Source organism: Rhinopithecus roxellana, chromosome 11, assembly GCF_007565055.1.
Source record: "Rhinopithecus roxellana isolate Shanxi Qingling chromosome 11, ASM756505v1, whole genome shotgun sequence".
Taxonomy (NCBI): domain Eukaryota; kingdom Metazoa; phylum Chordata; class Mammalia; order Primates; family Cercopithecidae; genus Rhinopithecus; species Rhinopithecus roxellana.
This window is the reverse complement of record NC_044559.1, coordinates 25,958,956-25,970,955: the sequence shown is the minus strand read 5'-3', so window position 1 is coordinate 25,970,955 and position 12,000 is coordinate 25,958,956. Positions and strand designations below refer to the sequence as shown.

The 12,000-nt window shown below is 37.4% G+C and overlaps 1 protein-coding gene across 2 annotated transcripts in view; it reads left to right on the top strand.

Moving 5' to 3' along the window:
• The window catches only part of NET1 (neuroepithelial cell transforming 1), a 47,110-nt gene extending 36,938 nt beyond the window's left edge, over positions 1 to 10,172 (top strand). For both annotated transcript variants that reach the window (XM_010366489.2, XM_010366490.2), the window contains 9 exons: positions 3,494 to 3,601; positions 4,007 to 4,174; positions 4,556 to 4,618; positions 4,947 to 5,043; positions 5,181 to 5,257; positions 5,960 to 6,217; positions 6,642 to 6,812; positions 7,804 to 7,990; positions 8,296 to 10,172. In XM_010366489.2, coding sequence (XP_010364791.1) covers positions 3,494 to 3,601; positions 4,007 to 4,174; positions 4,556 to 4,618; positions 4,947 to 5,043; positions 5,181 to 5,257; positions 5,960 to 6,217; positions 6,642 to 6,812; positions 7,804 to 7,990; positions 8,296 to 8,702 — 1,536 coding nt within the window. In that variant the 3' untranslated portion in view covers positions 8,703 to 10,172. The remainder of the gene's footprint in view (positions 1 to 3,493; positions 3,602 to 4,006; positions 4,175 to 4,555; positions 4,619 to 4,946; positions 5,044 to 5,180; positions 5,258 to 5,959; positions 6,218 to 6,641; positions 6,813 to 7,803; positions 7,991 to 8,295) is intronic.
• Positions 10,173 to 12,000: the final 1,828 nt, after the last annotated feature.

The following is a 12,000-nucleotide window of genomic DNA, read 5'->3' as shown; positions in this document are numbered from 1 at the left end:
GGCATTCTTTGTTTATTCCTATGGATTTTTGGATTTTTTTTTTATTTTATGTATGTATTTATTTATTTATTTTTGAGGAAAGTATGGTTCCAGTATCCATATCTGTTCTTTAAGCTTCTTGAATTTGCCGTAACATGTTTCCAGGACTCCAAGGTAAAAATAAACAATACTAGCAGCGGAACTATGGGTGTCTTCCATTTGGTGGTGGTGAGACAGTATGCGCCTATTCCACTCACCCTTCATCGCCTCCAAATGCTGCATCTGACCTATCTAAATATTGTATTAGGAATCTGTTTTGTGACTGCAAATATTTAGGTTCTTAATAGTCAAACCAAGATTATTAAGATAGTTCATGTGGACCTCTAAAGAAAACTACTTTTGGTTTCAGCTCACATGGGCCAATTCCTAACCTGTATTCTGAGAGACACAGATTTTTGTCCCAATCTTGTAGGTGGCCTGTGAATGCCTAATCCATGTCACTTTCCCACAGAAGTTGCATGTATGAGTCTGTTTTCAAATAGTATGTGTATCCTGAAATTAGTAGCAGCATTACACCTTTACATTTCGTAATCACACTTTTTGTTATTTTAGTCATTAAAATTGCTCATACTTTTAAAATATGTATACTAAAAGTTTGTTTTGTATTTACCAAACATTCTTCACATATGTCGAGTGAGGCAGGAAAGTTACCACCATTCAGTCCCCTAAAGTATTTGCAAAGTGCCCTCCTCCTTTCTCTCTCTCTCCCAACCTGTATTTCCTGAGTAAGCATCATACTTCCCAAGACATCTTAGATTTGATAAACTCTGAAGAGTAGCATTTCCTTTGTGGAGAAGTGAGATTATCGTTGGATTTTTAAAGGACTGTGGAACATATTTAATACCACTTGGCATAATATGCTGCCGCCCTAAAGAGACCACATCAACAAAACCCATGTTCGTTTCAGAAGTATGCTTTAGATAAATTTACATTCACTTATCTAAATCTAAATTCTGTAGTTTTAAAATATCACATAATTTTGAGTTACCAGGAAGTTACTAGTTGTACAGTAACTGGTCCTATAAAGATAAGAAATTTTTATCATTAATTTGATTTTATGTGATAAAATAGATATCAAAAATGTATTTCCTGCTAACTAAATTTTCCATTCATATTCATTGGGAAAAGCACCTTTGCAAAGACTTTTAAGTTGAAATTAAATATTGTATTTTCTGGGAAGTCAAATTTGTTATGCATGAAACAAGGAAGAAGAGTTAACCTCTGTTCCCAAAAAGCAGAACAGAACTTTCTAACAACTGCTTTGTTCCAGTGAAATGTCAGCATTTCTTACTCTGTGAGGTAATTCTATCTTCAGTCCAACAGGAGACTCTTTGTGCTGTCTTTACTAAATGGAAAGGAATGCCTGTGCTGGCCCCTGCACACGCGTGTGTCAGTCAGTCAGCACAGATGTACGTGGGGGAGGCATCCACACATGTCCTCAGAAGCACGGCGTGTGCCATCTTATTGCATATCGCGAAGGTTTCTTTTGCAGTTCATTTATATTCAAAGTTTTACTTTGGAGTTGATTATTTGGTATGAAGGGTTGATCTACAACTCTGCCTCTTAAAGCCTTCAAATTTCTAAATTCTCTTTGATTAGCTACCAAGTTTCCTTGATAGTTCGCATTCGTTTCTGATACATTTAGGAGCTTTAATGAGTCTAATTGTTTCTTTGGATATTCGAATTTTTTACATTTCTTTCCAAATAATGTTAACTTTTCCTGTCAGTTTATTCTTAATTAATTAAAAAAAATTTTTTTACCCAAACCAAAAATGGTCAATATAGTCTTCAGTTGTTTAAAGGCATTATTTTTACTCATTTTCTATACCCCTTTTTATATTACTTTAGTCATGTCAAAGAATTTTTAGAAAAAGTTGCTTCTTCTGTTATTTTTAAATGATGTCTTATTTTTCAGTGATAATTTTAATATAATTTTAAATTATATATCCTCCTGGATTCTCATCAAAATTATTTTGTCAAGTATGCCACAATTGTCAGAGGCACAAAATACAAATAGTTGTGCTCCATAGACATTATAAAGAATAGACCTGCTAGTTTTATGATCTGGCATTCTTCATTTCAGTAACCGTGTGAGTTACGTACTAGTACGCCTCCATTTTTCTAGCGATAAAATCAGAATAATGCAATTTTTATTAAGTTTCAAAATCCTTGAGTAAGTGATGTTTGCTATATTATTATTTAAAAGCACTAACATGTAGAATCGTAACTATTTCTTCTCAATTTGTGTATACCTTTCTTTTAAGTTAATTACTGAGAGAGGATCTAATTATTTATGAATCCCAGTGTTTATGTAGTAAATGGAAATATTCCTAAAATATGTTAGTAATAGCTCAAACTTAATATGTCCCGCACTGTTTCAAGCCCTATTATTCATTTAATCTTCACAACAACTTCATAAGAGAAGTGCTGGTATTAGCCCCATTTTACAGATGAGAAAACTGATGCCGAGGGTATGCCCTAGCAAGTGGTAGAGCTGGGATTTGTGCCCAGTCGGATTTCAGAGCCTGGGTGCTCTTTTAACTCCTCCCTGCCTTGGCTTCACCGTTTTTCAGCCCATTCCAGTGTCAGACATGTTTATTGAAAGGTCGTATTTTCTAACGGAAGTGATTAAGAATTAAATGGTGGCTGGGCGCGATGGCTCAAGCCTGTAATCCCAGCACTTTGGGAGGCCGAGACGGGCGGATCACGAGGTCAGGAGATCAAGACCATCCTGACTAACCCGGTGAAACCCCGTCTCTACTAAAAAATACAAAAAAAAAAAAAAAAAATAGCCGGGCGAGGTGGCGGGCGCCTATAGTCCCAGCTACTCGGGAGGCTGAGGCAGGAGAATGGCCTGAACCCAGGAGGCGGAGCTTGCAGTGAGCTGAGATCCGGCCACTGCACTCCAGTTTGGGCGACAGCTCGCGTCTCAAAAAAATAAAAATAAAAATAAAAACACAAAAAATAAAAAAAAAGAATGAAATGGTATAATGTCTGAGATTTGCTTTAAAATATTTAAGTAGGGACAAAAATGAAACAAATTGTTATACCAATGTGGAGGCCGCTTGATAGACACATGGGATCCATTATGCCATTCTCCACTTTCAGGTAGGTTCGGAAATTTTCGTAACAATAAGACTTTTTTTAAAAAAAGTTATTCTCCACATTAAACTAAAAAGTTCTATTGGATTTTAGGATGTAATTTCCTTGTTTGAATTTTAATTTTTCCCCTAATGGAAATATTTGGCCTTTCTTATGCACTTACTTTTTGAAAAGTTACTGCTACTCAGTAGAGTTCTTACTGTTTTGACAATGAAGAACAACTCTTATTTTCATGTTTCTGTATTTTATAATGTATAAAAATTGTTTTGTGAGAGGGCTTTACTTTGTCCAAGTTTGTATGAAATCATTGCACCTAAACATACATTTAGTGTCATCTGGTTTGTTTTTATAGGAGCCAAGCAATAAAAGAGTTCGACCTCTGGCTCGTGTCACATCCTTGGCAAATTTAATCTCTCCTGTAAGAAATGGAGCTGTCAGACGTTTCGGTCAAACAATACAGGTAAAAAGAGAGAAGGAAGAGTGATGTAGTCAGGGGACTTTAGAGAGGCCTGGAATTTGTAGTTGTCCTTGAGCTGTACAAACAGGTTTGCATTATTATACTTCAACATAGTTTTCTTTTTGGAATATGCTACTAAGGAATATTGTTGCAGAACAATGTGTAACCTCGTTATATTAATTTTTATCTTATGTCAGTGCATAGTCTTGGCTAGTTTTTATTCCCAAAAACGTAATTTTAGCTGATAAATATTTAAGATTGGTAGGTGGAAACTTGGATAAATTACTGTTTTCTGCATTAAGAAATTCTCAGAACTTTGTCTTTCTTCACTTTAAAAAAAAAGAAAATGGGAGTAATTCTGTTCTTCCTAATCTTATCTTCTCTTTTGTTCACTTTTTCTTTTTTAAGTCATTTACCCTTCGTGGTGACCACAGATCCCCAGCCTCTGCCCAGAAGTTTTCTAGCAGGTCAACCGTCCCAACCCCTGCCAAGAGAAGGAGCAGTGCACTGTGGTCAGAGATGCTAGACATCACCATGAAGGAGTCTCTCACCACCAGAGAAATCAAACGGCAGGAGGTATGCTGGCACTCAGCACCAAGACTGTATTTATTGGCCTGCACTTTAAAAAGACCCGTTTTTTAAATACGTGTTTTCCCAAAAGAACAGCAAATTGATACCCATGGCAAAATTAACTTGGATTTTTGTGTTTGAGCAACAATTCCTAATACATGGTGAACAAAACCTAATGATGGATGACGGTCAAATTAAACAACTCTAATAGGGTAAAATTACCAAACATATGGCAACCTTTGATTTGAGATTCCATTCTGAATTACAGTTTTCAAACTGAGTTTGGTTTTTAAATGCCGTTCAAAACATCAAATAATGTGATTATCAGTTGTATATAATTTTCCTTTCTCGAAGGAATGACCTCTGATGTTTACTGGATGTTTTTAGGCAATATATGAAATGTCCCGAGGTGAACAGGATTTAATTGAGGATCTCAAACTTGCAAGAAAGGTTAGTAAATAACTTTTTATCAGATGCCCTAGTTTTTAAAAATTAAATTTCGCAAAATCTAAAGGATAGTTTTCTTAACCTTTAGAAGTAGAAAAATAGAAAATATCTACTGGTGAATACATTTTTTTAGATGGGGTCTAGACATATCCTCAAATACAAGTATTAGTAAGAGAGTTTATTTGGGGATTAATACACACTAATTTATTTTATGTGTAGCAAACAGAATCCACGCTAGCTTTTATATAATTAATTCTCTTTGTTTCCAAGTATAGATCCCTCATGCTTCCCTCATGTGATCTCTCTGTGACACATTTCTCTCCTCTGACAGGCCTACCATGACCCCATGTTAAAGTTGTCCATCATGTCAGAAGAGGAACTCACGCATATATTTGGTGATCTGGACTCTTACATACCTCTGCATGAAGGTTAGATGTGCAACTTAATTGTCATTAAATCTAAAGAGCAATAACGCACGTAATTTTCAGTCTAAACTTCTAATGTAGTGCTGACCTATTTTTTAAAAAAACCTGTTAATAGTGTTTATGCTTTTTTATCACTTCAGATTTGTTGACAAGAATAGGAGAAGCAACCAAGCCCGATGGAACAGTGGAGCAGATCGGTCACATTCTCGTGAACTGGGTATGCAGTGAGTTGTTGACGCCAGATACAGTTTCTTACAGATGTGCCATGTTGGAGTTTCTGATAAATATGAGATTGATTTGATCCCATAACTCTGTTCTACAAACACATAAGGCATTAAAACTAAACAAGTTTACAGTGACGTAAGAAATTACAGTCTGTTTACAAAAAAAAAAAAAAACTTCATTAATGCTATAGGTTGATTTGTGTTACAAATATGTTCCTGCTTGGATAGAATTGCCACATTATGTGTGATTATCCGTTGCATTCTTTCACGTATGTTTAAGTGCGTGCCAGATGCTGGGCACTGTTCGAGGAGGAGTCGCTGGGAGTCAATGATGAAAGGCAGTCTCTGCCTTTATAGCCTAGTGAAGGAAAAGCCAAGCACATAAACAGTCTCAGGGCTGGTGGCAAATGGAGGACACTCAAGTGTCCTGGGAGCACAGACTGCCGGCGTCTGAGGTTGGAGGGAGTAGAAGTCATGAGTCTTCACTTGGATTTAGCCAAATTACAAAAATTCGAAGAGCATTTTGATGATTGCTAAAATAATATTCAGCTTCCATTATTATCTGCCAGAAAATGTCCACAGCTTGTTAAAACTCTCAAGAATAGCTGTACATTTTGTATTTCATGTTTGCAGGCTTCTTAATGTGCTCAGTTGTAACAGGAACACATCATACCTTTTCTTTTATTACTCTTCAGTTGCCGCGCTTGAATGCCTACAGAGGCTACTGTAGTAACCAGCTGGCAGCCAAAGCTCTTCTTGATCAAAAGAAACAGGATCCAAGAGTCCAAGACTTCCTCCAGCGATGTCTTGAGTCTCCCTTCAGTCGAAAACTAGATCTTTGGAGTTTCCTAGATATCCCTCGAAGTCGCCTAGTCAAATACCCTTTACTGTTAAAAGAAATTCTTAAACACACTCCAAAAGAGCACCCTGATGTTCAGCTTCTGGAGGATGCTGTAAGTAGTCCCTTAAGTGCTTGTTTTGTTTTTAAGTTTATACATTAGGCTGCTGTAGAACGTTCTCTTCTGAAGGTGCTGCTTCACACCAGCACAGTGGATGGTTTTGTTGTTCTAAGTACCCAGTGTGTTAGTACACTGTGTACTAAGCAATAAGGAGACGTGTGTGCTGGACTTCGCACATTTTATATCTTAAGGGACAGGATTCTCATCTGATCTCACCTTTTTACCTTGGAACAAATCACTCAATTTGGCTAGGACTGTTTCTTGATCTATAAAATGAACAGACTGGCAGAGTTCACTGATTTCCGGAGTCCCTTCAAGCTTTAAAGTTCTTCCATTCCATATGACATTTTTGCCCTGCGGGAAGCAGGGTGAGTTAATAAACTGAAGCTGCTCTGTCAATTTTATTTATCATTTTCAGATATTGATAATACAGGGAGTCCTCTCTGATATCAACTTGAAGAAAGGTGAATCCGAGTGCCAATATTACATCGACAAGCTGGAGTACCTGGATGAAAAGCAGAGGGACCCCAGAATCGAAGCGAGCAAAGTGCTGCTGTGCCATGGGGAGCTGCGGAGCAAGAGTGGACATGTAGGTGACTTCGCCGCCACGGCAGAGCGGCCTTCCCTCTGCCCCTTTAACTTTCACACGTTCATTATGAAGCAAGCTGGTAAGAGTCAAGTCATGACATGGTAAAAGAAGGTTGCCGATTTTAATTTTATATTACCAGCTTGATAAAGCCAACATTTGGTTTCTTTGACTACGGAATAAATAAGATGCCTTAAATGTCTCAGTGGAGAATCAGTAATACTTTATTTTTTAGTTTTGAAGCATAAATCAACTTGCTTGGCCAGGGGTTTCTTTCTAAATACAGTATTAGTTCCAAAATGTTTAATAAAAAAAATCCTTCAAAAAAAACTTTTATTAAGAGTTTATCTTATGCTTATGGAAGTGGTTTTTAGCATTACATAACAAATTTGTGAAGCAGATTGAATGAATGCAAATTTATTTTTTAAATGCTAATTATAAAAGTACCTGCTAGAACTAAGTACAGTCATGGAATGGTATTTTTGTTTCATCATGGATTTTCAAAAACCCAATTTATAAGTTGGAGTTTTGTTTAAAAAATTTGAAATCTGACATCTCTGATTTTTCCCTCATGAGGGAAAAATTTATAAAGGTATACATTTGGGACAAAATAGAACCATTAATATTTTACCAGCTTGCATTTGTAATCCCTACTTTGTGTTGGAAAACTGTGGTATACAACACTAATGTTTCAAGTCAATGTTACTACTAATAGGTCTTTGTGATGCAGAGCATTGACTTAGCTGCTGCTTAATCTGATATTACGTACCAATAAGAAACGTTTTATTTATTCTGAGATTGGAAAACCTTTCCAAATAGAACATGCATAGCCTTGAAATCACCATCTTTATGATTACTAGATTTGTCACTTAGTAAGAGAGATCTTCGAAAAATAAATCTGATGAAATTAATAATGTCAAGTTATTTTAGCAATATATTTCAGTCACTTAAAAACACAAGTTTCATATTTAGAGTTTGTTTCCCATTTCTCCAGAAACTTTACATTTTCCTGTTTCAAGACATCTTGGTTCTGACTCGGCCGGTCACACGGAATGAACGGCACTCTTACCAGGTTTACCGGCAGCCAATCCCAGTCCAGGAGCTGGTCCTAGAAGACCTGCAGGATGGAGATGTGAGAATGGGAGGCTCTTTTCGAGGGGCTTTCAGCAACTCAGAGAAAGGTAAAATGCAGGCCTTAAAATAACGTAAAGAAATAGAAACTCAGAACTGAAGTGAGTTTAGTTTTTGCCTTTAAGAATTCTAGAGATGAAATGGCTCCATTGTCCTATACTTGTTACACCCATTGAGTTGTCCAGGCCTTCCCAGCTCGAACACCTGCAGGTGTATCTAAGAAATAATGCATAGGCTTATATATTCACATTGACATAAATAAATTGCCATAAATTGACAGTCATGTTAAGATTGTATGACCACTTTGTCTGGAATAAACCTTTTTTTAGCCTGATTTCTTCTTTTTTTTTTTCAGCTAAAAATATCTTTAGAATTCGCTTCCACGACCCATCTCCAGGCCAGTCTCACACTCTGCAAGCCAATGACGTATTCCACAAGCAGCAGTGGTTCAACTGTATTCGGGCGGCCATTGCCCCCTTCCAGTCGGCAGGCAGTCCACCTGAGCTGCAGGGCCTGCCAGAGCTGCACGAAGAGTATGAGGGGAACCACCCCTCTGTGAGGAAACTCCCGGCCCAGAGGAGGGCATCTGCAGTTTCCAGTGTTACTCAGGTAGAAGTTGACGAAAACGCTTACAAATGTGGCTCTGGCATGGAGATGGCAGAGGACAGCAAGAGCTTAAAGACACACCAGACACAGCCTGGCATCCGAAGAGCGAGGGACAAAGCCCGGTCTGGTGGCAAACGGAAAGAGACTTTGGTGTAGAGAAGGCTCTGTGTGTTAACTGGTGGAGAGACTGTTTGTTTATAAATGTACAGTTTTGTTTTCTTGTAAGGGGAGCATTGTAGGATTACCTTATACCAGTTGTAACATTTTCATTGTGTTTGGTTGTTCCTTTTTCTTTTTTTAATGGCAGCTAAAGATATACAGATTACTGTTAAATTGCCTTTTTTAAAAAAAAGATATTTTCTTGAATTATTTAGAACATGTAAGCCTGGTATTTTTAATCAAACAAAATATTTATGAAATGGGTTTTCTCTTAATTCTGGATTCATCATGGCTTTCTGATACCAATTGTAATATTTACAATATTCACCAAAACTTAGAATTTTGCAAATACTGGAATTCTGCCAGTGTTTCTTTGATAAGCCTTGCATGCAAAATTTGAAATTTTAACATTGGCACCCAAAACCTACATGGAATGTATGTCTGGAGTATTTCAAACTTTACGTTGAAACATAATTTCCTTGGAAAACAAACCATAAGCCTGAGGAGGTTTTTAATTTTATCAACTGGAATGCTTTATATTAGTTTGTTTTTCACTGTACATTCCTCACTTTACATTCATTTAACCTGCCGATTATTTAATTTTTTTTATTGTAAAGTAGTTTTTAGCATTTGCTTTTATTTTTTTACTTTGATGCCTTTTCAAATTGGCATGTCTTTAAAGTATTTTTCTTCCTGATTAAAAATGTGTGTGTATGTGTGTGTGTGTGTGTATATGTATATATTTTTTTAATCACATTAACTTTACCAAGTGAAACCAAGCCATACTGTTTTTGAGCCAATTAAGAAAATTGCCATTTTTAAAGTGGAGCATTTCAGGGTAAAGATCCATGAAATGACTTGATGTATTCTAGACTACTGAAAGAAAACCACTTCAAAGATTTTGTTGAAAGTTTTAGTGTTGTCTGAAAAGCAAGAGGGAAGGTGATTGGTAGTGAGCTCAAAGAAAAAGAGAGAAAAAGAGAGTAGTTTTGTCTTCAGGTAAAATGTCTGGTTGTGCCAGACATTTCACAAGTGTGAAAGGAGATAGGAGAGGCTCAACTTGAGGGCGTGTAGTAAGTTGTAGAAGGCTCGAGGGGACGTGGACTTATTTGCCTTGGTTTGCAATACCTGCAGATAATGAGTTTGAAAAGAAACAATGAAATGTGTTAAAAATTTGACCATATTAGATAAATTTTGGTGGATTTATTCATAAGATGGAAAAAGACTGGTGAATCTTTTATTACAAAATGTTTCTGTTAAAATGGGATCTCATCTTTGAAAGGGGGGAGGAAGAGTAAAAACCCGATTATAATGGTGATCAATTCAAGTCAGTGTTGACTATTCTGTGAAATATATTTGGCCAGTGGAAATGATAATCAGAAAAGACTGTAAATAGATCCATCCAAATGATTTCTCTGTACAAATGAATGATACTATTAAAAAAAAAAAAAAAAAGCACACACATAATCACCCTGAAGGTTTCTTCCCTGGTGGCTATATTGGGGGCATTTGGCAAAATATGCTGGTGTGGCAAAGGAGGTAATGGTGAGCCTCACAAAAGTTAGTAGAAATTGTAGTTAAACCTTTGAAATTCATTGATGAATCAGTGAAAGATAGATAAGTTTTGTGTTAGGAAATCTTTTAAGAACATGGTGTAATCAGAGCAATTGTATTGAAGATAACTGAACACCTGTTACTTTCTGGATAGGATAGTAAGGGTAGTGGCAAAGCATCCTGATTAATTTCAGATTTTAATTTAAGTACCTCAGGTTCTTGTCTTTGGAAATTCACATTAAAAAGTGTATATTACACTAATAATTGTGATCTGCAACACCAGAAAGCAAGATTTCTAATCATTTCTAGAGGTGGTGTGTAGAATAGTTACTCCAGAGTTAACCTTCATCAGCTTCTGGCATTTAAGAAGCAAGTAGTAGTTCAAGTGTTGTTAATGGAATGATGTTTTATTTAAAACTGTATCTTCCTTTGGTTCCCTCAAAGGTCAAAATAAGATCCAGTATCTAAGTCAATATATTAAAGGAATATTCTTCAGAAATAGTGCCTGTGTTTGAGAGCAGTCAGTGATTTAGCCCACTAGTTCTCAGACCTCTTCAGGCATCACAATCCCCAGAGGTGCTTAAAGAAAAAAAAAGAAAGTAACTGGGCCTCATCCCTAACATCCCCCCTGCAACCCCACACACAACCATGTTACTGAGTCCAGATTGTGGGGCGTCGGGTAGAGGGCTGACTGTGGCTGTGTGCAAGCATCCCTCCTAGCAATTCCAGTGCTGTGAATTCCTCGGATCAGCACTGAGTATTCACTCATCTAGCCAGCCCGCTTTGGGTGACTGATATATAGTCAACATATAGCCACCATATTCTTCGTTTTTGCCTTAACCTGTTCTGAGTCAGAGCTGAAGAGAGTCTAATTTCCCTGCCTTTTTACCTTTCTCCAGTGGGTGTGCTTACATATTTTCAGCAAAGAAGAGTCTGCCCTGCAAATCTTAAACTTCATGGTCCATTTCAGGATGTGTGCACGCACAGTGGTAGGGGAAACCGGGCCATCTTATTAGCTGTCCGTGGATCACAGGTAAATCACCCTGGGATCTCTCCGGACACAACGGACCCATCAGATGTGTTCAGCGACTTGTGGTAGCTGGGTCTACTTTGTTTTTAATGCTTTTCTCAGTATGCAGACAGCACGATATTTGTTTCAAATATATATGGCTATAATGCTAGTAATTAATTATACAAGCATCAGAAAATGCCTAGTTAAGGCCTTCATCTGTAAATGTTGATGACGGAGGCAGAAAGGCCTAAAGTGTCAGTGTTATAATTTGTCTTCATCATACTCCCCACTTTAAATTCCTGCCTATCCCTAGAGCTGAAACTGGCTAAGAAGTAAAAGTATACACTTAGGAGTCCTGGGGGTTCAAAGTAGATGACATCTCAGCCTTCAAACGGACTTTAATTTTATTTATTTATTTATTTATTTTGAGACAGAGCTTTGCTCTTGTTGTCCAAGCTGGAGTGCAATGGCGCAAACTCAGCTCACTGCAACCTCCGCCTCCTGGGTTCAAGTGATGCTCCTGCCTCAGCCTCCCAAGTCACTGAAATTACTGGTGCATGCCACCACACCCGGCTAATTTTGTATTTTCAGTAGAGACAGGGTTTCACCATGTTGACCCAGGCTGGTCTTGAACTCCTGACCTTAGGTGATAAGCCCATCTTGGCCTCCCAAAGTGCTGGGATTACAGGCGTGAGCCATTGTGCCTGGCCCAAATGGGCTTTTTAAAAT